This window comes from Microtus oregoni, unplaced genomic scaffold, assembly GCF_018167655.1.
Source record: "Microtus oregoni isolate MIOR12 unplaced genomic scaffold, Mior012 000001F_ref0000356, whole genome shotgun sequence".
Classification (NCBI taxonomy): Eukaryota; Metazoa; Chordata; class Mammalia; order Rodentia; family Cricetidae; genus Microtus; species Microtus oregoni.
The window spans coordinates 35,128,848-35,153,925 of record NW_024543060.1 but is presented as its reverse complement, the minus strand read 5'-3'; the positions used below and the strand labels follow the sequence as shown (position 1 = coordinate 35,153,925).

Below are 25,078 nucleotides of genomic sequence, written 5' to 3'. Positions count from 1 at the left end.
TCATCAGAAGTTCTGGAGTCGGGTCACTAGCGTGGACTTTAAGAGCCCTCCGCCCCCAAGCCAAACTGACACAACCTCAAGTTTGAGAGCTACTGTTCCAGACAAGCACGATGCTTGAAACTCTAACATGCCAGGTCTGTAGGGGACTGCTCTCTGCCGATGTTAGCTGCCAAGCAGCAGAACGGTGTATTTAGCAATAATTTCATTAGCATGAACCAAGAGGTTGTTAAAGGACCCGAAAGGAAGACCTGGCCCTGGCTAATTCTATTGCCAGGCAGCTATGAACGTGGCAGCTTTATTTCCAATTCAATAAAGTGTAGGTTCTCCACTTACCAAATGTGCGTTGCAGTACTGAGTTACATTGTAAGTTAGCGTTGTGAAAGTGCCACCCTGTAGATCTGAGGTGGGTGGGTATTCAGTGTAGGCTGGAACCTGTTGTTTACAACAAAAGCTAAAGGGCTGGCCTATCTCTCCATTTAGACCTTGGTGCTCTGAACAGGTCCTGGCAGGCTGACTTTTCAGTGTCTCTTCTGCATGCCTTGAATTGTTGCGATGGCCCTAAGCAAGGACACAGCCCATCTATTTTGGGTCTCAGGGAATATGGTAGCTTTTGTGTCCTGGAGAGATGCCAAATGCTATAAACGTTGTGGCCTAACTAGGTCTTGGGTGCTTCGACTGTGACAGAAGGCTGGCGACCCCATCTGTCTGGTGCAAGCGAGACAGATCTAGAGGAGTTTGTGCTCCACTACTTACTGTCTTCCTCCTTTGGGTTGTATAGTAGGAAGTTCTCTCCAGCCTGCGTTTAGGGAATAATTGCTTTCCGGAGTGAGATGCAATTGTTTATGAGATGAGATCCATGTTGAAATTACTTAGAAGCTCAGCTCGTTGACACTAAAAGGTAGGCCTAAGGAAAATGACTGGCATATGAGTTACCAAACGACATTCAGTAAAACCTAGAAAGCTGTGCATTAAAGACAAACCTTGTGTCTTGTTTATTGCTGCTTCCTGAGTTTCCAGTATCCTCATTAGTGTAGAGCGTGGTTTATTCTGAATACAGTCCTTCTCTTCCTCTCCTTAGAGTAATGCCCATTGTGCCCCTGAGGAAGTGGGAGAATTAACGCCTGTGGTAGAGTTTAGTTCTAAAGTAAGTTTCCTTTATTTTACACGAAAACAAGCACACAGTCATAGATAAAACACCACAATGAGCAAAATACAATACATGACTTAAATTGTTTTGCTCCTGAAAATGTTTTAGTGCTGTGTGACTGCTTTCTCTAGTGTGACGGTCAACTGTTGAGACACTGGGCAGGTTGGCATAGGAGCTGCAGTTAAACGTAGCAGGTGTCAGTCAGCTTTTCTGATTGTCTCTCAGCTGCACACTGACGCAACAATTTATTAGTTGTAAATATGTTTCATTACGAGAGGTTTGCTAGCTGTAATGCAGAACTGAAGGCCTTAAGGAACCCCAGTAAGGTGCTAAACATTTTGGAAAATGTGTTTTAGTTGTAATTCCGTAAAGCCTGACCACAGGAGGGCAGCTCTGAGAAGGGACTTGGAGACTCACTTTTTTCCCTTGAAATAATACCATTATTTTTTCTTATTTTTAATAATACTGGCTCTTTGTGAATTTCATATCATCTCCACAATCCTACTCATCGACCCATCCCTCTATATCTGCCCTTTCCCCTTGCAACCAGTCTTCCAAAAGAAAAAAAAAATCTCACTGTGGAAGCCGTGGTATGTCTTGGTGGGTCACACAGTCTACCGTTTTGCCCAAACAGCTTTACTTGTGAATATTCATTTCAATGAGTCAATGAGTTTTGAGGCTCCTGGCTTCTGCTACAGTAACAGTACCGGATCCTCACTGGGATGTCTCTCAGATATCCTGTTGTGCCCTGTGTCACAGAGATCTTGCAGCTTTGGTTCTGCAGGACTGGCTCTTTCATGCTCCAGCAGCTCATGGATAGAGTCTCTCAGATATCCTGTTGTGCCCTGTGTCACAGAGATCTTGCAGCTTTGGTTCTGCAGGACTGGCTCTTTCATGCTCTAGCAGCTCATGGATAGAGTACATGCTGGAGTTGGCCAACTCAAAGCTCTGGATCTGGGACTGGGGGGTAGCTGAGTTGGTCAGCTCATGTGCCACCAGGGCCAGCTCTTCCACTCTGCCCAGGTGAGGGGTGGGGCTAGCTCTCCTGACTGTGGTAGCTGGCAAAGGGTGGGACCTGCTCTCCTCGTTCCATGCTCTCAGGGTCAACTCTCTAGTACTGCCTCAGCAACGGGTGGGACCAGCAAAATGGCTCAGTCATTAAACACTAGGCTCACAACCAAAAGTATAAGAGGACTCACTTTTTTTTTGGGGGGGGTGACCTGTTAGCTCAGAGGGGCCTAGAAGCAACCAGCTCACCTTTCTTTTTGGCCGGAGACCCATCAAGATAACGTCTCTTCATTCATCCCAAACCAAAACAGATAACAGAGTCCTTTCCTACTTCTTCCTGTGTATCTCTCTCTCTCATTTTTAATTGTTCTCCCTAAGTTCACATCACTGCCTGTGCTTTGGGAGCTGTGAAGTTAACTTGGCCACAATAATCTATCAGCATTATAGTCTCTGTACGTGAGCTCAGTGACCAACACTGTCTCACGGAATTACTAAGCTTTGTGAAATGCTTACGCCATCTGACTCATAGTCCGTGGACGTGACTTTTATTGTTGGTGTAGTTGTTAGTCTATAAGGGGCTTATGGAGATCTAAAACTATAATCAATACACAGAACATGGATATAAATAACTTACAGACGAGACTGCGTGTGTTCAGGGTGGTTGCTCTTTTCTTAAGGAACAGTGGATCTGGGGAGAGGAAAGGGTGGGGGGTTGGGAGGAGGGTAGTGGGAGAAAACTGGAATGAGGATGTATGGTGATGTATGGTATTCAGGAAAAATAAAGAAAAAGAAGTAAGTAAATAAAATCTCTCTGAGACAGACAGACAGACAGACAGACAGACACACACACACACACAAGAAAAAAAGATGTTGCTGACTAGGACAAGTCTCATCAACTGGGAGCTTTGCTTCTGGTTACTCTGAGGTACAGTCTTTCTCAAAAGCATATTAAAAGTTTATCTTTTTTCCTTAAAAAAAAGAGAATGGTTTACATTGTAAAACAAGACAGGCTACAAGTCTAAAACAATCAACCAAGAGTAAGAAAGAGGTCTTAAAACTTTCAGTAATAGACAATAAAGCAAAATGTCAATGGAAGGCTAGAAAAACATCTGGAAAGCTGAACAAAAAGACAGCTCAGTGGGAAAACTGAACAGTGTAAAAGCTGAGAGATTACTTTGGAAATTCAAATGCCAAATGACAGATCTGCCACAAGGAAAACATAGGTTTTCAAAGAAATAAGTAAAGAAAATATGTTAGAGCTAACAAGTATGGCTTTCTAGGTCTATTGGGCTTAGAAAATACATGTTCGAGCAACCAAGTAAACTTCATGCCAAGGCATTGTAAGACGTTTCTGAATACTGTTTGAAAAGGAAACAGCACCATGTATGCAAATGCCTTAGAGTCTGAAAGCCTTTAGACTGTTGGACAGAGGACACTGAGCGAGGCTGCAGAAAGATGACGGAATGTTTCAAGACATCCAACCAAACTACCAATGAAACATAAGCATGGAATAGGGACATTTGCGGAAATGTAAATTAAAGTAAATTACATTCCAATCTCCACTTTCTCAGAAAGTACCTGATGAATGTGTGCCACCAAAATGAGGAAGTGAACCGAAAAAGAGGAAGATGTGATTCTAATGCCAGGGGGTGGACAAAGGAAAATTTTAGGTTGCTGGTAAAGCGGGGACCAGGAAGACCTGTAGATGGAGTCCAGTCAGGGCAGGAAGACAAGCATCTCGATGCTGAGTTCAAGGATGAAGACTGTAATTGGTGGATCATGTGATGTTTGAGCATACCATGATCTGTTGGAAAATTTTGTGATTACTGAGTAAAAGGTCATTGACCCTTTGAAAAAGAAAAAGGACAAGACACAAAATATAATCAGATGTAACCATAGAAACTATGTAGCTTAGCTGCAGATAGTACTAACAAAGGCAGGATGGATAATCAAAGCAGAGAGCATCGATTTAACTGGGATAAATGTGTGTGTGTGTGTGTGTGTGTGTGTGTGTGTGTGGTAAAGTAAGAGTACTTGTTTCATCTTCCAGATCAGGTCTGAATTAGACATGATCAGAAAGACTAAGGAATAATAATATGAGTGGAATATTGGGAGCTGTTGGGAGCTGTGAATCCCCAGATCCTGAATTTCTTGTAAACAACTTGTTTTCCCCTGATCTGAGTGCCTACAGCTGCTCTGGGCACGAGACCCTCAGGTGTTCCTGATGGCAGGGGAGTGGTTTCTGGTGCGTTTGGCTGGGGCGTGGCTGTCAGTTAAGGATCCCCATATAAACTGCCCCTGGACACAATAAAGGGCGCATTCTTGGGGCATTCCTGCATTGAGGATGACCTGTGTCTGAACTGTATGGTGGCACATGGAGTGCAGACGGGCATAGTGCGCCGCAGGAAGCATCAGTAGAAATCCTTACAAGACTTGCTTTATGGAATGTGACGAGCTTCCCACTCACTCTTGTGGTTTCTTTCCTCTGCTTGGATTAGTTTCTTCATCTGCATTGTGACAGGATAGGTAGCCAACCACTATGTACTTTTACATTGTGTTGAGATGTCTACCAAGAACCAGTTGTCAACAGTGACATTGACCGACACCTAATCTTACAAAGTTAAGTGACTTGTTGGCATTGGCAAGTGTTATAGATTAATGGATAAAGCAAAATTAATAAATTTTAGGAGCCTTTTCCCTCATGCTTTTTTGTTTCACTGTGAAGGGGGAACTCTGATTTCTGCGCAGTCTCAGGTGGTACTCATTTCTGACTTGGACACAAGGCTTTCCTAGGTTGGCCTTGAACTCACTATGAAACTCATGCTGGTCTCAAACCTGGAACTTGCACTCCTCCTGCCTCAGCCCCCAAGTCTTGGGATTACATTATTCTGTTTTAACATATTTGTTACGTTCCATTATATGAATTGTGATGTCTATGATGTATTGTATGGAAGGTATATATATATATATCTTGCTTGGTGTCTGTCCATCTTTGAATTTGATTGTATGAGGTCTGAGTTCCTGGCACTCTCACTGATCTTGTAGATGAGTAACCTTTAAGACTTCAGAAACTTCAGTGTGCCATCCATGTGGTCACCTAGCAGCTGGGTTAGAGACACTGGGGGTCTGGAGGAGTGGTACACACCACGTTCTTATGGCCATTGATACAGCTGGCAAGTTTGTGTGAACCAAGGGCATTAAGTTAATGCTCAGGTGGAGTGAAAACTTCAAATACCGTCTGCATTTCCCCCGTACAACTCAAGCTGTAGTCGTAATGATGCTTTCTACCTGCCCTCTGCATACAGGGAGCTAACAGAATGAGAGGCCGGCTTGGCAGCGTGGACGGCTTCGAACGGTCCAGCAGTCTGGCTTCAGAGAAGGTACCTAGTCATAACTCCCCAGCTCACCCAACACGGCTGCTTAGCCAAAGCCACGTGAAAACATGCATGCCTAATTATGTTGTGGTGAGATTTTTTCATGGCCTTTAAGAAATAAATACTTGATGTTCTGTTGTTTTAAATATGACTCTGGGTGTTACCAATTTCTTTTTCACCCAGCAAAGTTCCCTTCTGTGGGGACAGGTTGCATCTTTCATTGACCAACTCTGCTCTGATGCTTTGCCCTGAGTATATACTATTGTAGCAACTGTGGATCTAATGCTAAACAAACTGAATCACCAAATTAGCTCCCCATACCACACACACACACACACACACACACACACACACACACACACACACTCAAGCAGGGATGTTACCTTCCCACACTCAACACACACAGACCACACACACACACAAGCAGGGATGTTACCTTCCCACACTCAACATACACAGACCACACACCCAACACACACACACACACACACACACACACACACACACACAAAAGTAAGAATGTTATTACCCCCCACACACACACCTAACACACACAGACCACATACACACATGCAAAAACAGGGATGTAACCCCCCCATACCCAACACACACACACACACACACACACAAGTGGGGACATTATCCCACCCACACACAAGCAGGGACATTACCCCCCCTTCCCCATACCCAATACACACAGACCACCTTCCCCATACCCAATACACACAGACCACACACACACACAAGCAGGGATGTTACCTTCCCACACTCAACATACACAGACCACACACACACACACACACACACACTCAAGCAGGGATGTTACCTTCCCACACTCAACATACACAGACCACACACCCAACACACACACACAAAAGTAAGAATGTTATTACCCCCCCCACACACACACCTAACACACACAGATCACATACACACACGCACAAACAGGGATGTAACCCCCCCCCATACCCAACATACACACACACACAAGTGGGGACATTATCCCACCCCACACAAGCAGGGACATTACCCCCCCCCCCTTCCCCATACCCAATACACACAGACCACACATACACACAGGCAGGGACATTACCCCCCCCCCTTCCCCATACCCAACACACACAGACCACACACACACACAGGCAGGGACATTACCCCCCCTTCCCCATACCCAACACACACAGACCACACATACACACAGGCAGGGACATTACCCCCTCCACACACAACTTGTTTTTCTTTCTCCATGTCACTTCTTTTCCTCTTTTTCTGATTTTCTTCATTTCAGCTAGAACACCATCCTCTCTCTCTCACAGACAGCCCTAGTGAGGGTTTCCTGTTTCCTGTTTTCTGCAATATGCAACTTGGGGCACAATCAACCTTTGCTGTCCTAGTAGGAAAACCTTAAAATATTTTTTTATTAAACTTTTGTTGCCCCCAGAGTCCTAGTCCAGCTATGTGTCTTTTCCGTAGCCTGGCTCAGCAAGCCGGATGGCTTAGTTACCGTGATGGTCATTTAAGTAGCATACCTGACTGTGTTGAAAGATTTATGCTGTATCTTCACCGGGTGGGAGAGGCATTCCAGAGGGCTCCCTTTGTTCATTTCCTGTTTTTCATGTCTTTTAAAAGAAACTTACAGCAGGGATCTTGCCACTGGGGAGAAAACATCCAGAATGGAGGAAGATAATTCACAGGCTTTAATTTACTTTTCCAAAAGCTTTGCTCCAAGCCCCAGGCACGAAGGCATTGTGATATTGTTTTGACATTACTGGAAACATGCAGAATCGCAGGTCACAGAGGTTAGGGGCTCTCTGAGCAGAGGCTCTGCCCTTTTTTTGGTCGTGGTCACGGCCTCTTTTCATCTCTCTGGCAACAATGGGAAGAGTACAATAGCCCTAGCGGTTTTTTTTTTTTTTTTTTTATCTCAGCCCTCAGGGGAAGAGCACCTTTTATCAGACTCTTACTTTCCTGCCCTTTTCGGATGCTCTGTGACAGACACCTGCTTATCAGCAGTAGGGGTTGTGGTGAAGCTGATTAGTCTGCACCAGGGTTGAGTAAAAAGAAAAACAAAACAGTTTTGTCATGAGTCAGGAAGAGGGCTCCTTTGTTGCTGCTCTGCCCTGGGTAGCTGTGTGCCTGTCCTGAGCCTGGTAGGGGCAGACACCTCCCCGATTTGTGTTGTAGGACTTCTCACCAGGGGACTCGCCTCCCGGGACACCACCAGCCTCCCCGCTGTCCTCTGCCTGGCACACCTTCCCTGAGGAGGATTCGGACTCTCCACAATTTCGAAGACGGGCTCACACGTTCAGCCACCCACCTTCAAGTTCAAGGAGGAAGCTGAACTTGCAAGATGGGAGGGCTCATGGCCTAAGGTCCCCACTACTGAGGCAAAGTTCCAGCGAGCAATGCAGGTAGGTCCTGGCCTGTCCTTCACCATGGGACAGCATAGTCTAATGTCATTCTGTTTGGGTCCCTTTGGAGTCAATGTGGGTTATGTTTAGGGTTCAGAGGAACAAAAAAGTAAGAGATGCATTATTTGTTCTCAGTGAGTTAAGGGAAGATGGGTGAGGTTAAGATACACCCTGATAAAGTTCTAAGACATTTTAAATAAAAATTTTAAATTATTTTGGTTCCAGAAAAATATAGAGTAAACATGGCATACAATCATTTTGCCTGAAAATGTACTGGCGCACATTGAAACACACTATATACTCTGTTTTAAATGCTGGCTGTGAGGAAGTCGTCAGCATAAATCGTCAAAGCCAGAGCCTCTCATCAGCCTGCAATAATATACCTGGTTGAGGAGTCAGCGAAGCTCCCTTCATGCAGGAGACAACATTTGGCCGTATTTTACTACATAGCAAATTAAAGCTAAGTATGACAACTACCACACATTTTCTCTAAAACTGTATCTATGGAAGAGACTATATAGTTGCAGGAGTTGTCCGTTAGAATGTCCTTAAATAGTATTTAAAAATTATGTAAGAAGATTACTCGTCAGGTAGGAAGGAGTAAAGGTAAAATGTGGAGCTGCTTACATTTAGCTCCGATTCGTGTCTGGCAGCTAATTTTGCTTCTCTTTCCTCCCTGCGTGTTTCATGTAGGGTTGCCTATCGGTGTTTGTCAGAGACATAAATAAAACGGACGGAAAGTAGACCATCCTGTAAAAGGGCCAGCCTTAATACGAAGCGTTATCAGATTGACTTTCACTTTTTTATCATGTTTTTCTCTTGCCACAGTTTTCGTTGCCGTTCTCTGATTGATTTGAAGTGTAAAAACCCAGTAGATTATAAAGCACACAGGTTACAAAAGTAAAGCAAATGAAAGCAGTTAATTTTTCTTGAGTTCTCATGTGTATGGAGATTAAGTGTTCACAAGAAAAACCAAGATTTTATGAATAATTACTTCACTTATTTTTACTCAAGACAATAAATCTCTTCCCCCTGAAGAGGGAACTATGGTCAGGAGTGAGAGGTGCCAGTCATTTTAAACTGTAGATGACGTCTCTCTCAGCTCTTCCCTGAGGTTCTCATATGTTGTATGGTATACATTTTGATAAGTTTTACCATCATCAGCATAGAAAGATGTCATTTATATTCTGTAAAAGCATTCTCCACTCAAATCTCCATTTATGAGAAAAGAAAAAGGCCATGTGAGAGGTTCAGGGCTTTGGATGAACAGTGCTTCAGGCCCACACAGGAACGAACATGAATCTAATGTTTGCTAAGCTGGAGATATTACGTATGATGATTGACATCAGGCAAACAGTTTATTCATAAACATTTAGAAGGGATTTGTACCTTTAGTAGAGTTCATCTTTGTCCTCTTCGTGACCAGTTTACCCTCTAGAACTTGTTTTCCTGTAACTGTTTGTGTTTTTCTACCCTGACCACAAGTCTCTCTTGCATGTAAACATGCTTTTTGTTCCTAAAGTGTTAAGACATACATCTTGTGAAAGGAAGAAGTGTTAGCGTAGCCCTAAGTGTAGGACTGCATGCTCCCATCCTGAGATTCTATGGAAGCTCCAGCTCGTAGCATTCACACAAAGAGTGATTTAATAGCAAAAACCTATTTCTGTGCTTTTTCTTAGTAAAAGAAGACTTTGCTAACATATACATTTTAAGACAAATTTGCTGTATTTTCTGTACTCAGCCTTCTCCCGTCAGCCCGACGCATGTACAAGGAGAGTAATTCTTCCTCCAGCCTTCCAAGCCTTCACACTTCCTTCTCTGCCCCTTCCTTCACTGCCCCCTCTTTCCTGAAAAGCTTTTACCAGAATTCAGGTAGACTGTCCCCACAGTATGAAAATGAAATCAGGTGAGCTGGGTGTGCTCTTCGCGAAGCGCCATTTTCTCCAGTGATACATTGAGAATGTTACTAAAATGTGCCCGGGGAATGTTTGGGTGATGTGTGCATCTGTGTGCTTGCTCTAATCTGCGCCTAATGTGTTGACTTTGATTCACATTAATTTTATTAATAAAAATAATTAGAATTCACAGCTATAAAGCTTTTAGATAATGTGATTGTATCCTCGTGAATTGAGTTTTTAATCTAATAAATGCCTTTATTTGCTGCCATCTCATAATCTGAGCTTTGTGTTGTTGGGAACAGGATCTGGTATCTTTATGTAGTAAGAAGACCTTTCTTAGTCTTGCTTCTATTTTTTTAGTATCTGGGTGTATTTCTTGGCACCCCAAAGCCACTGACTAATGCAGCTTGCTAAGGGGATAGGTACAACATCTGTAAGTACATTAAGTGTCTCCAAGGCATTTCTTTGATTTTTTTGCAATGACAGGTTTATTCTTCTGAGTCTTACTGTATGCTGCTATGTGATGGGCTTAGGATAATGTCAGTAGGTACTCTCAGAACATGAGAAAAATCTGAGCCTTGTAGCTTTTCTTTCAGTATTTGTCCTTGGTATAGGAAATTTACATAACTCTCATGGCACCCCCTTCTCACAGAATTAGATTCAGTTAGCGTTGGAGAACTGTCTCTGCGTAAGTTGAGGTCATATTGGTTCTGAAAATATTATTGGAGTGTTGTCAGTCTCTGGGGGAAGGTGTGACTCTTCTAAAGGGCTTGCTGTTGACTCAACAGTGTGAATTTCCTTCCTGCTTTTGTTTCTATCTTGACTCATTCATTATTACTATTGTCTAGTATTCTGCTTAAGATAGCATAGTTTATCTGCTTGCCTGTTGATGTGGACCATGATGACCGTTTCTAAACTGCTTGGCGATTGGCAATCCTTGTGGTCAAGCAGAGGAATCCATGCTGTGAGCCTGAATGCGTGACGCTGAGACCTTCTCAAACACTCTTTTGCTTTATTTCCTTTAGGTGTAAGTTCATCTGAAAGTTAGCATTCAAGTAGATAGACCTCATTAGCTAGTTAAATTAGACGCAGCCTAGAGTTATTTCTGAGCATCTTGTGTCCATATGTGCCCACTCTTTACACTGGATTAGCGTGATAAGGATTGTGAAATTTTTCTTGTGAATTAGTGCAATGTGCTCAAACAGAATTTCATTGCTGGTGACATAAGGCCAATGAAATAAAGAGTTTTTAGGGAACACTGTGGGGAGAGTGTCTAAGGATGCTTCTCACAAAATAGTGAATGTAGATGAACTGTGCAGTGAATTTAGAGAACCAAGCGTCTTCACCATCGCAGTATCTCTGACACTGTGCTTCGCCAGAAATGTGCCACTCAGCAAGTGCTTCACAGGCTTTAACTGCTGCATTAGTTAAAATAAACATACAGGGAAGTCGTGAGCTTCCTCCTTAAGTAGGAAGCAGGCATCCCCCCAAATGACACTTAGAGATAGTCATTAAGAAGTTGAAGTAACAGTTAGTAGTGACTGGATATGGACCGTAGACCTTCTTAGAGCTTACCATGCATATGTAGAGGTTGCTGCCATTGTTTAATGTTTGTTCATTTGTCTTCAGGAATTCATGCTTATCTGTGTGTTTCATTTTTTTGGTGGCTGCTTCCCACACCCCTCCATACCTCATGCTATTGGAAAGACACAGAAGTTACCATGAGTTTGGAGTTGGAAAATGTCACTATTTAGTAGCCTTGTTATTTGCAGTGTTGTTCTTGAGCATGTCTGAACTGCAGTTTGGGTAAAACAAAATCCCAAACTGTTTTAATTGAAGAGCACCCTAACCTTAAGCACACAGCACAGTGGAACACCAAGGAGACACCACCATTATGTCACTGTTCCTTCAATCCCAGGTTGAAGGATACCAGAAGCCTGCTGACAACCCTCATTCCCTGGGTCATTGCTACCTTCTGACCTCACAGAGCAGAGCTGAGTTTTGCTGTTTTTGGATGCTCTATAAATGGGATGATAGAACATCCTTTGTTTCTGTATCTGCCTTATTTTAATACAGACTCATTCCTGGTTTTATGCATGCTTCAGTATATTTAGCTTTATTGCTATGTAGTATTTTACATAAAATATCCCAGTCCATCTATGTTCTTATGAATGGACAGGTGATTATAGGATTTTAATTTCTTACAGTGCTGCTGTGACCATTATTGTACACATTATCATTGTGCATACATATGCATCATTAATGGATATCTGCGCAGTGAAAGTATTGGACAAAATGTATATCATTATGTTTATTCAGCTAACTAGTCACTTGGACACAAATATGCTACCGACGATCTTTAAGAGAGTATATATTTTTCTACTGTGAAACTATCAAATTTATAAAAAAATTAAAAACTATTAGAGGATTCCTCTTAAACATTTATCTTGATTAATCAACTTTAAACACTTGTTGCATTTGCTGTATACATATCCATTTACAAAGCTCTCTCTATGCACAAATGCATACGGATATTCTTCAGCATAGGGTGTGTGTGAGTAGATTGCCTCTATTACATCGTTTGCTCTTAGTACGTCAGGGTGTCTTTCCCAGGAATGATGGCGTTCAAGGGCGTGGTTTTAATTCAGTTGCTTCTGAACTCTACATCTCTCGTATCACTTTTTATAGAGAGAACATCACGTACATGCAATTACTGTGATATCTTCAACTATTCATGATGGTGAAGGAAAGAAGAATGTAATAGTACCAGTTATAATTTTCCCATCATTTGGGAACCTAATATCTTTCTAATTGCAAAAATTTGTCTCTAAGTATTCATAGAACATAGCAGGTAATAACCTAACGACCATGTAACTTTTTAAAACAAGTCTGTTGTTCTGAATTATAAAAATCATCTTAGGATACTAAAAAAATAGTTTGTTGGCTGATAGATTTACTTGCACAGAGTAGAAATTACAAAGGAAAAGGAATAAGTGTATTTTTATTATTAATATCTTAATTCAAATTAGTTTTTGAAAGCAATAATTTTTGGTAGTTAAGTCGTAATTGTACCTGATGATTCATGTTTTTAAAATGTATATTCCTCAAATATGATACTTCCTTTCCAGCCACAGGCTTCTTTGTTGGTGAGGAGTTGTTTCTTCAGTGTTAAGCTTATGTTTAAGAATTATTTATATTGATATTTGTTGCTCAAAGTAAATGATTAGTTTAAAAAGGGGATACTCATTACTTCTATCCTAATAAAAATTTTAATAAGAAAGGATAAAAATTTATTTTAAAGTATTTGTGGTATAGTTTTGATTTTATATTTCACTTGTATTCACTTTAAATAGAATTGTTTACCATGGTTCACTATTGAGTTAATTTGCCTGTGACATTTTAATGACTTATGGAAATACATTTTATCCTAATATGGGGCAATTATTTCTCTGTGCTAATGACATTCTTGTTTTCCTGTTACTAGACAGGACACTGCTTCAGAATCAAGGTGATTAACACTCTGAACATTTCATTTAATAAATTTTCATATTTTCCCAGTGGATAGGTGCTTCGGTTAAAGATACAGTTTTGGTTGTCTTCTGAATGCATGCTGTCCTTCTGCATTCTCTGAGGGCTGTGTAAATGAAGCTGTGCCCCGTGGTGTAATCAGAGATCACAGAGAGCCATGTAAAATGTTATTGCAAGTTCAAGTCCTGTTTCTACTCTATTCTGTACTGAAATTCCTTTAATGCCGAAGTCTCCAAGAAAACGCTAATTGGAATTTAAAGTTCCAACAGTATATTAGCTAGGTGGGAGATAAAACGTGCAGATGAGAAGGTTTTTTTCTGATACTAGGAAGACAGATGAACATCCTTCAGGAAGCCACCCCATGCAGTGGAATCTGGGGAGAGACACAATAACTGCTGCCATATTGGCTTCTGTAAGACATTGCTAGTGCCTTGCAGATGTCCCATTGGCTACAGTCAGGAAAGCACCAAGTTCCTGTTTATGGATGAGAATGGTTGTAGTGACACCTATTCGTGGAGGACCACTCACGTTCTCTGGAAAACATCCAGAACGATGCAGCCCAGTGTCACTGTGAGCAGCTGCTCTCTGCCCCTCCAACATTCCACACTTGGTTCACACCAGTCTCATGATAACACACGCCCATCTCCTGGCCAAAATATAACACTTTGGTTTCTTTGTGGTTGCAATGAAAGTACTAAAGACTGCGCCATGATGAGCCATTCAGGGAGAGAAACAGAAGCGTCTTCAGAGGATCATTTGGCCACAATGCTAAGTTAAAGAGTTGCCACTGATGGCACTTTTCCTGGTAGTTGTATGTGTGATCATTTAAAGACTGGTTTCCCATTTCAGAAGTCTAACAGAGAAACAAGAGCATAGTTCAGTGGCAGAGCAGTAGCGTAGCATGTGCAAGGCTCCGAGTTTAAGATCTAGCATTGGAGAAAAGAAAAAAGGAAAAAAATGTTGTAAGTCTAATATGTTTTGACTTGTGTCCTTTGGGTTTGTCTAGCCTACAGCTTTTCTTTAACATCGTATTAGACTGATTCTGGGAGAGGTTGTATATTTTATTAGGTATGGTTTTATTTATCTTATATTTCTGGGGGTATGAATAAACATATAACCTACTTTAAAGCCAATGTACAAAAGATTTTCCCACCATCTGCATTCAGTGTGTAGAGTTCAGGGTACAGAGCTCCTCATTTCTTGTGTTCTTTCTTCCTGTGTGTTGTTCCACTGACTAATCTCGCATGTTCGGTTCACACTCAGATACCGTAGTGATTTCCGCTAGAGAGGTGGAATCTTAGTTCTGTTTAGTAGGTAAAGATTTTTCCATAGGATGACACAATGTTTGCCCAGCTGAAAGCCAGAACTTTCACACCCTGGGAGTGCTGCTGAGGCGGTTCTAAATTAGCGAGGACTGTGGGTTGTGTAGGAGAGAACTAGGTTTCACCAGTTTGCTGTCCCGTGCAGGCTTCTCAAGACACTCGTAACTGCTTTTGGATGAGTGGAGTTGCGTTATTTCGCTCAACTTGTCATGGGCTATCCGTTAGATAAAGATTTCGCCAGCAAGCAGTCACAGATTTAAACTTTAGGATTGTGGTTTCTGTTGGGTGCTCGGAGGTGGAGGATGGACAGGGAACAGTTTGCTGCTCAGTGGAAGAGAATTTACCTTAGTGCAAAGTGGAGCTCTCTTGCCTCAAGAGGGAGATTGTTATCAGCACACCTTCATTCCGTGTAGTACCCAGTGGACTGAGACTTAGTAAAGTAAGTGTTGTCTCAGGTTTTCTGTCCTGCCTGGTTTCTGTCCTCCCACCAGGTCCCATAGCTGTTTAGCTCCAAAGAAATCACACAGAGGTCTATATTAATGATAAACTGATTGGCCCATTAGCCCAGGCTTCTTATTAACTCTTACAATTTATATTAGCCCATTATTCTTATCTGTGTTAGGCACATGGCTCGCTACCTTCTTCAGTGAGGTAGTTTCACATCTTGATATCCCCGGTGTCTGGACAGGACTGCAGAGGAATGGGCTTTCCTCTTCCAAGAATTCTTCTGTTCTCATTGCCCCGCCTCTACTTCCTGACTGGTTGTCCCGCCACTACTAGCCTTTTATTTAAAACCTAATAAGCAAGTGTGTAGTAAAATTCCTATGTTCACAGAAGCCCAACGTTAACAGTAGCTGATATTCAGGACTATACCTGCTTGCTCGAGGGTATAGCAAAATATCTTCAAGCATTAGCTATCACATTATAACCATAGGTTAATGAGTGCTGGGTGCAGAGTGCCTGGAGCTAGCTTCTCCTCCCAGGGGGTGATCCACACAGAAGGTCTACCCCCCACCTAAATTTCTTACAATGATCACTGACTGTGGTTCTTGATGATTTGGTTTCTAGTAGTAGAAGTATGTAAAGAATGCACCAACCTCCCAATGCTTGCATGCCCTCCAAGATGTACTTCCTTCCTAGTTATTCATTTTTAATTTCACGAATTCCTGATGGAGGAAGCCCTGGCACGGAATGCTTTTCCTGACCATGTCCTATGAAGTGCTTTACACCGCTCATGTTTACATTATCAGTCATGAAAGGAGAGGCCTGGAGCTATATGGAATATAAGGGGAATATGGATATGTAGTGTCTGATTACTTTTCAAACACTTGCCTATATACATGTATGGTCTACCATGTTAAGGTATTTTCGCTTCCTCCTTCTATTTAAATAAGCATATGCATTTTAAATTGCATTTATTGCAAAGCAAAGTAGTGAGACATTTACATAAATATGTCAGTTATGGTATTGGAAGTTATTTCTCTGTTGGAATAAATTTCTCAAAATAAATATTGGAAAGGAGCTATTGAAAGATTTCATGCTAACTGAAGACTGTTTTTTTCTTCTTCTGCTAAAAGAGCAAAGGATCATTTGGTCTCTGACAGTTCTGTTTAAAGACTCTAGAGCTTTGTAAGAACTGATTCGAAGGTCATCAACATTTTCACAGTCAGCCATATTGCCTTGAGGGTCTGGACTGTGGAGAACTGGCTCTGAGTTCTGACTCCATCCCTCATTGTCACAGAAATAAGCAGGCTATTTAGCCATTTTCTAGTTAGTGATGGAAAGCATAAGACCCACCCTGTGTAGTTACTGTAAGGACGAAACCAACCAAGCCTGGAACTGTTCAGATCAGTGCATAGTGTGTGGTGTGTGTCCTCTGTCTTCCTCAATATCACCACTGCTGTAGTAGACATCACAAGCCGTTTAGTTTTGATGCTATGCTTGTTCTAACTCTTAAATTTAAGCATGTTAAAATGAAAACCAATGTAGTTAAAGCAAAAAGACAAACAAGAGAAATTTTTTTAAAAAAGAAGTTATCCTTCACCTCCATCCTACAATTTATCCTGCATCCCAAGTCAGGATACGGGCATAACAGTGTCTAATGTTTCACTCAGTTTCAGTTCCTTAAGTGACCACTTTTACCATGCGAACTTCTGAACACACGCTGGCCAGGCAGTGAGCTGCTGTATCACACATGCACATTGTCTGGATAAGCTTTTCCGTAGAAGCTGCCTTCCAGTTGCATGTACAATGGCGTGCATTTCTTCTCTTAGTAAGGGAAGCAGGGCAGTTTTCAGTTCATCTCAGTAACAAACTGCTTTCATAAAGTGAGGCTTCATCTACGAGTATAGGGTCCGTATTCTACCATGTATGCATTTCCTTCCTGTATTATCAGTACACATTTTAACGACTGAATTTTGGCAATTGAATTTCAGATATGGGAAATGTGTCATCTGACAGTTTATTTACTTTATTTACACCACAAGGCTTGAAACAAGATGCTGGCAAGTTATTGAATGCACACTGGAGGGCTAATGCCAGGCTGCTTTTTATAACATAGACACTGTAAAGGCTGCATGTGACAGACAACAAGGCAATAGACGCCTGTCCCGTTCATCTTTGTTTTCATTATTTTCTAAATACTCAATACATCTCTAGGCAAGGGTTTCAGGGTGATTTTTATTAAAATGTATTTTAATTCCTTCCTCAAAATAGAAGTATTTCATAATCCTTCGGGTTGTTTTAGTCTTATTGGTAGAACTACTTTAAAAGAAATAAAAAAGTTAAATAGTGTTTGTTGAACATTTGCCTACAAGTCATTGCCTCAGGTGTTCTGTCCATACTCAGTATTCCACAGAGTATTCAAAACATAGATTACAAATTTGATGAGGGATGACACCTAATAGAAAAGAGAAAAAAATTTTTTTCTTTCTGGGAATAGCTACCAGAACTTTGTGCCGGAAAGATATAAGATAGATTAGCAACATAGGGTTTGAAGGATCTAGATCTTTTATTCATCCCGGACATGTTAGATCATTCAGTATTCTCTGTGTTCATTTTACTTAACCTTCTACATAAATACACATAGTTTTATATAAAACCCATATATTTGATGCCTAGTAGTAGGGTTCTTACCACTGACTGAAACCAGAAGTTAGTAATAGGCCTACAAACTGAGTGGTTAGCAAGTAACTCCAGTAAGTTGGCATTATAAAAATAGTGCATAAGTATTCATCAGGACAGATGGAGAATATTCACCATCTGAATATAAAACGCAGAAGAGGAAATGCTTGAACTATGACATCCCCAAGCTGACATTAAGGTGAAGCATCCCAGTGTTGCAGGGAGTTTTGAACATTGGTCCACAGTGAGGTTATGACCTTATTCAGGATTCATGTTAAAGGAGATGTGAGTAGACGAGATGCATGAATCAGCTATTTCCCAAAATAAGACCACCTAACACTTGCCAAATGCCAATTGGCTCATCCTTATGTTATTTGTAACCCTTAATTTAGTGAATCCAGAAGTAGTATTTGTGATCTGCTGTACCATGTGAACTGGGCATAGTGATACACCCTTGTAACATTCAGGAGGCAGAAGTAGGAGGATCAGAAGTTCAAGAGCTACATTAAGAATTTGAGGCCAGTCTGGGCTGCATGAGAAGTAATCTCAAAAAAAAAAAAAAAAAACAACAACAACAACAACAACAACAACAAAAAAAAAAAACAAATGAAACCAGCCAACCAAACAAACAAACAAACAAAAAAGACAACCAAAATTAGGAGGTGAAGTGTGAAGAGAAAGAGGGGAAAATGGAGTAAGGGAAAACAGGAAGAAGAAGAAGAAGAGGAGGAATAGGAGGAATAGGAGGACGAGGAGGAAGAGGAGGAGAAAGCAGCAATAGCAGCAACTGCCTTTCGTGAAAACCTTAAGCGCAGACAGACAGAGTAATTGTGAGGGAGAACAGAATGGACAGTACTGAAGTTCTCTCCTTTTATTAACTGGTTCAACACCATTGAGTTCTTCTGAGGGTCGGAGAGCCAGTGGCTTTTTTCTAGTTGAGTATTGTTTCTGAGCTAAGATTAATTTTTGAGGGCATCACTGCCTGTAAATATTGCCATCTTTGTTAGAACAGATCAAAGACTACAAAACTTCAAAAAGTGAAATAGTCTTACCACCATCAGCAGCTGCCGTCATTGCATGGTCTTCTAAGGGCAAACAGGGTTGGTCTCAAAAGGAGCACCGAGTCACATTGCCCTTCATCTGCATACAGCCTAGTGAATGCACAAGTGGCCTTTTCTTTACAAACAAAGTTCTTCTAACAGAACCGGATTTCTAAATGTGATCAGAGCACCAAGGTGCAGTGGTAGGACCTTCCTCCCACCCAAAGGTTAGGGATCTTAGGTCAGTTTGCTTAACTAAGTTGTTAATATCTGTCCACTATTTCCCTGATGTAGAATCTCAGTGCACAATAGCATATTAAATCATCTTTAGTCACATTGCACACAAATCTAGCTAACTTTTTCTTTCTTTGAGATAAAGTCTCACTACGTAGCTCTAGCTGGCTTGGAACTCACAGAGATCCCCCTGCATCTACCTCCCTAGTGCTAGTGTCACCTGGTGCAGGTACCAATACACCTGGCTGCTTAACTGTTTAAAATTATTTATATATAACTTAACAATAACCCTCAGGTTGACCCTTCTGTCTGTATTCGGGTTGTTTTCTGTCATGATCTGGATATTTGGTAACTATCAATTTTAATAGTCACGTTAAGTTTTACGATCTTGTATAAACCTAGAATGAGCTGTAAGCTAAGGTCTTTCCGAGCATGTATAGACTGCTTATATCAAATCAGTTTTGTTTCCTGGACAATGCACAGGTTCATTACTTAAGCATTACATCAAGCAGACAGGTTCCTCCCCTGCATAAGGCCTGATGTTCCTCAGATTAGAACCAGGACTGGCTGCCTTTTAAGGAAGGAGTAGAAACAGCAGACTTTCTATGACTGGGATGTGGCCTGGATTGCAGTTTCCCCAAGATGTGGTGGCTGCCCCTCTTCCTGTTGCCTGTGCCTTGTGCTTGCGTGCGGCAGAATTTTGGAATGGCTTGTGCTCCTGTTTCTTTGTGAAGGGTGTGTCTTCCTTACCAGTCACATTTCTGTTGGCATTCCACAGTGATGGAGAAGGGAGAAAAAGAACCTCATCCACCTGCAGCAACGAGTCCCTAAATGCTGGAGGAACGCCTGTCACTCCACGCAGAGTCTCCTGGAGGCAGCGTATTTTCCTTCGGGTCGCATCTCCTGTGAACAAGTCCCCATCAGCAATGCAGCAGAAAGGTCTGTGGGCAGTCAGGCACGAATTCTTCTTCCTCCTAAGTGTCCCAGTATGGGGAACAGGACAGGATGCTCGACATGTAGAAACTTAGGAGAATATGGGGCATCATAGCTTCCTGTGTGCCCTCTAGCAGGTTATGTTAAGTGATCATGATGACACATTGGACTACATACCTGGTACATGCTTGAGTGGATGGATGGGGGAATGATATTTCTGACTTGGATGCTACTCTACGAGACTAGGGAGCTACAATGATGACAAAGCCACCACAGAGTGGAAGGATGTTGAAATAAGGAGCGGCGGGCTGTGTCCCGCCACCCAGCTAGCTTTACCCGAAATAATTACACGGAAACTGTATTCTTTTAAACACTGCCTGACCCATTAGTTTCAGTTTCTTATTGGCTAGCTTTTACATATTGATCTAACCCATTTCTATTAATCCGTGTAGCCCACGAGCTGGCTTACCAGGAATGATCTTAACCTGCGTCTGTCTGGAGTGGGAGAATCATGGCGACTCCTCGACTCAGCTTCTTTCTCCCAGCATTCTGTTCTGTTTACTCCGCCTACCTAAGGGTTGGCCCATAAAATGGGTCTAGGCAGTTTCTTTATTAATAAGAAATCACTCCCACATCATTTCCCCTTTTTCTGTTTAAACAAAAAAGAAAGGCTTTAACTTTAACATAGTAAAATTACATATAGCAAAACAGTTATCAAGCAAGAATTACAGTTACAATATTTATATCTATTTTATCTTTTATCATAACTAAGGAAAACTATAACTATCTATTCATTCTTCAACTCCATCAAAGACTCCAGAAGGATACAATACTACCTAAGTAAACAAGAAATAAGAAAACTCTAGAAATGACAGAGACATCTTGCTGCCTGGACAGTCACCCAAAGTTCTTTTGTATGGTTGGGGCATCCATCTTCAGCCTTCAGGCCCATAGTATCCAGCAGACATTTCCATGAAGCAGAAAATTTCAAAGACAGTTCAGTCACTATCTGCTGTGTCCTGCAGAATGTCTCGCAGACTTTTTCATGAGTCATGAACCCCAAAAGACCGTCTCACCTTTAGGCAAGTTCAGCAGTCCTCTCTCTGCGGGTTCTCTGTGTCCATTTTATGCAACAGTCCAGGCAAGAGCAGTTTCTTGCCCAAATGGCTATGCAACTCCATAAGGATCCTCTTCGATGCCCATCTTCCTCTCGAAGTAGATTGGTGCCACCAGGAGCAGATATGTCTCATTGTCATGAAAAGTCCTAAGTTATTAAAACATTAAATGCCATATTCTGCAGTCTTTGAAAGATATGAAGAATGTCTATCTAACTGAAATGTATCTCTATATATCTAGAAAATCTAACTAACATGACTACAAGCTTGACTATTATTGATGATTAACCATTAACCTATATTTCTTAATTATACATTACATTTTTAAATGAACTACACAATCACAATACCTTAATCAAGATCAGAAATACATATACATATAACAAAATTGACCTTAAAATCCACACCAATGCAAATTATTCATACCTATATCATTTCCCCCTTTAAATGTAAAAGAACTTTTATAAACAATATTTTGGGAACATGGGCGCAGTTTTTTCTCTCCAAACTGCTTCCTGCTGAATGGGGGCGCTGTTAATCAGATCATTTAGGGTGTAACCTGTGTGCCAGGTTTATCTCAGTTGCCAGTTGAGTGAAGTAATTTTTTGAGGGTGTTCACAGGAACTTTTCGGGAGGTCGTGGTCTATCATACCATATCGGGATAGATGCAATCCACAGGGTCTGGTCCTCTGTGAAAACAAAAGAAGACCCTTTCCAAAGCATCATATCCTTAGACCCAAATTCTGAAGTCATACCCTCATGATATCCGTTTTGGTTCCACTTGGCAGCCCATAGAATGAAATGTCTCTCTGTACTTAGCTCCTTCACAGTCAAAAATTTTAAAGAAAACACAATGTACATAATCCAGACTCTCTGTGAATTTTCCATTTTAACGTGGCTTATTTTTCTTCATTTCTTTTAATCTCTTAACTATCTGTACTCTGTCTCTTTAAAGACTTTACTTTTTTTTTTAAACCATTAACTTTATTTTCTATTTTTTTTCTTCTCTCTCTCAAGCCTATGTACATTCATCCAACAGTGTGGTCTTTTATGTCTGAATCTGTTTTATTGTGAATCTGTAACATTTTTTTACTATCCAGGAGCATTTTTTAAAATGTTAAGCAGTTCTTAAAAACTTAAGTTGCGCCATGTACAGGTAATACGGTACCGCCTGTGTCCTGCCCAGTTGAAACCTTAACTGCGCTGTTTTTATGGTAATTACGGTAGTTCCTGTCTGAGACCAGCACAATTCAGCATGGCAGAGCTGAGCCAAGCCGCTCCTGCCTCCGAGCCATTTGGTGCCCCTGAGCCATACACAGTTCCAGGCACACAGCAGTCCACATTGCCATCAAGCAAGCCGAAGAGCTTTACTCCCAATGCTCCATTCAAAAGCTCTGTCTCCCACAGGAGCCAGACAGAGATCGCAATGGCGGCACAGCCCAGAAAGCCGGCATTTTAAAATGACGCAGCTTTTTTTCTGCTGCTGTTGCTGAATCAGGAACTCTCTCTACAGCAAGCCACCAACAAACAGCCAAAAGCTGTGTTAAACTCTGTTAAACAATCAAAGAGAAGCTTGTGCCAGAGTCACACACAAAGCGGCCAAAAAGTCGAACAATAAATAAATGGATAGATCACACTGGACACATGGTAGCTAGAAGGGAGCATGGACAGCTTTCTGTGATGTATTAGACCTATTAATAACCAGAGCAAAGCCTAAACAAAATGACAGTAAACACAAGGTGTAACTGTAAAAAGAGCATGCTCTATTGTGTATACCCGAGAGACAGAAAAGGATAGCTAGCGAATTTTAAGGGAAAGAAAATAAACCAATAGTGCAAAATAGAGATTTTAGTAAATTCCTTTCTAAAAATTCAGTGTAGGAAAGTGAATTACATGTAATATTTGAATAATGCAATTGAACGAGCTTCCTGTAACACTGATAAATAATTTGCCACTGTAGAGAAAATGAATCCATTTTTAGCACAATTAACACACATTAATTATGGATTTGGCCAAAGTATATAAATGTCTCACACAGCTGTGATCATATGTACTTCGTTTTCTGATCTCTGTGGAAAAGAAAGAGAGAGGTAGATGGGAGATGATGATAATGCTATGTTAATACAAGAAATGAGAGATTAAGTGTCCTGAGCTGTCAAGGAGCTGGAAATAGTCCCCAGTAGACAGACAAAGGTGTAGCAATGGCCTAAGAGCAGAGATCAGTGAACTGACAAGCAGAATCAGCTGGCATTGCTAAAGATAACATTGACTCTGCCTAGGATGGTCCAAGGGCTTCACAGAAAAAAAAAATCAAGTATTTACCCTCATCTTTGGGGGACACATATTTTAGGGAAGTTCTAGATTCATATTGAGAGATTGTTCAGGCCAGAGGATTGTGAGGGACTGAGCGAGAAGGGCATCCTGGATGGGAGATTGAGAACTGAGTTTGGAAAATCAACTTGGGGTGGCCCTGACAGATTTTACTTGCTGTTCCTGGAGAGCCACAGCTGCTGCTTATTATTATTATTATTATTATTATCATCATCATCATCATTATCATCATCATTTTGGGATGTCAGGAATTATTGAAATGTTTTAAGATATAGGATCATCCTGTTAATAGAAAAATATTTGGGATATGCAGAGAAGAGTGGGAGTAGTGGGAAAGAAATAGCTTGAGCAAGCCAGTAGAGGAGACTGCGCTGGGAGACAGTGGCCTTGGTACCTTGCTCAGCATGGAAAAGCCCGCATTGCTCAGCTGCGGTATCCTGTGGGACTCTATTGTAGACAGGGATTTCAGGATCCCACACCTACTCACATAGCCCTGTGTTGTACTGGCTGAGAACACACACAGATGAATTGCAGAAGTGTCAGCCCCCGGGGAAAGGCCAGTTTGATTTGCAGCCACTGGCTCGTGTGTCTTTCTGGGCAGAAAGAAGAAGTGGTGGTCTGACGCGTGTTCTTGTTTCACTGCGAGAGGGAAACCTGGAGGGGAATTCAGGCTGACATTATTTAAGTCACTAGTTCCACGCAATCCAGAGCTACTGGGAACGCGGTGTGTGAACACCTTTTGGTGTGGAAGCTGGAACTGAGCAGCGTGCCTTCTGCCGGGAAGCCTCCCAGTGTGGGGACCGCTGAGGGATGCCTCTCACTGTCTTCTTCTCTGCAGATGGACTGGACAGGGCGGAGCTGCTCCCATTATCCCCTCTCACTCCCACCATGGAGGAAGAGCCCCTGGTCATATTCTTGTCTGGTGATGAGGACACAGAAAAAGCCGAAGAAAAAAAGAAATCAAAGGAACTGAAGAGTCTGTGGAAAAAAGCTATACACCAGCAAATCCTGTTGCTTCGGATGGAGAAAGAAAACCAGAAACTGGAAGGTTAGCCATTCAAGCCGGGCTCACGGCTCGGTACACACTCTTCCTTGGGTGGATACATTCTGTGTTTGAATGTCGACTGGCTATTTCTCCCTCTCCTCTCCTCTCCTCTCCTCTCCTCTCCTCTCCTCTCCTCTCCCCTCTTCTCTCTCTCTCTCTCTCTCTCTCTCTCTCTCTCTCTCCCCCCCCACTATGGCCTGAGAAAGAATGGTTTATCCTTTTTACCCTTTTATTTCATAGAGTTGAAAGAAAATAGCCTTTTTTGTGTAATGAAGAGTATAGATACACAGGATCCTTGTATTTACCAGAATAGAAATTTACTATTATTATAAATTTCTTAAGAAAACCTTTGGAACATGAAAATAGAAAATCTTCTCTTTTTGAATGTGATTTGTCAACTCCCAGTATATTCACTCATTCTGATAGAAATACGCCTATTTCAAGCAAATTTGTTTGTGTTGTTTCCCCAGTTAAATATAACCAAATCAACATTTTTAAGTTTTATACATTTTCTATTTAAAGTAACTTTCGAATCAATAAACTTCTAATTCAGTATTCGTGAGAGCTGG

The 25,078-nt window shown here is 41.5% G+C and overlaps 1 protein-coding gene across 4 annotated transcripts in view; it reads left to right on the top strand.

The window, feature by feature from the left end:
* The window catches only part of Tbc1d4 (TBC1 domain family member 4), a 174,366-nt gene that overhangs the window by 130,863 nt on the left and 18,425 nt on the right, over positions 1 to 25,078 (top strand). For 2 of the 4 annotated variants that reach the window (XM_041670444.1, XM_041670452.1), the window contains exons 9-13: positions 5,461 to 5,535; positions 7,714 to 7,940; positions 9,682 to 9,846; positions 19,864 to 20,024; positions 24,303 to 24,512. In XM_041670444.1, coding sequence (XP_041526378.1) covers positions 5,461 to 5,535; positions 7,714 to 7,940; positions 9,682 to 9,846; positions 19,864 to 20,024; positions 24,303 to 24,512 — 838 coding nt within the window. The remainder of the gene's footprint in view (positions 1 to 5,460; positions 5,536 to 7,713; positions 7,941 to 9,681; positions 9,847 to 19,863; positions 20,025 to 24,302; positions 24,513 to 25,078) is intronic. The other 2 variants (XM_041670462.1, XM_041670471.1) reach the window with 1 other exon arrangement.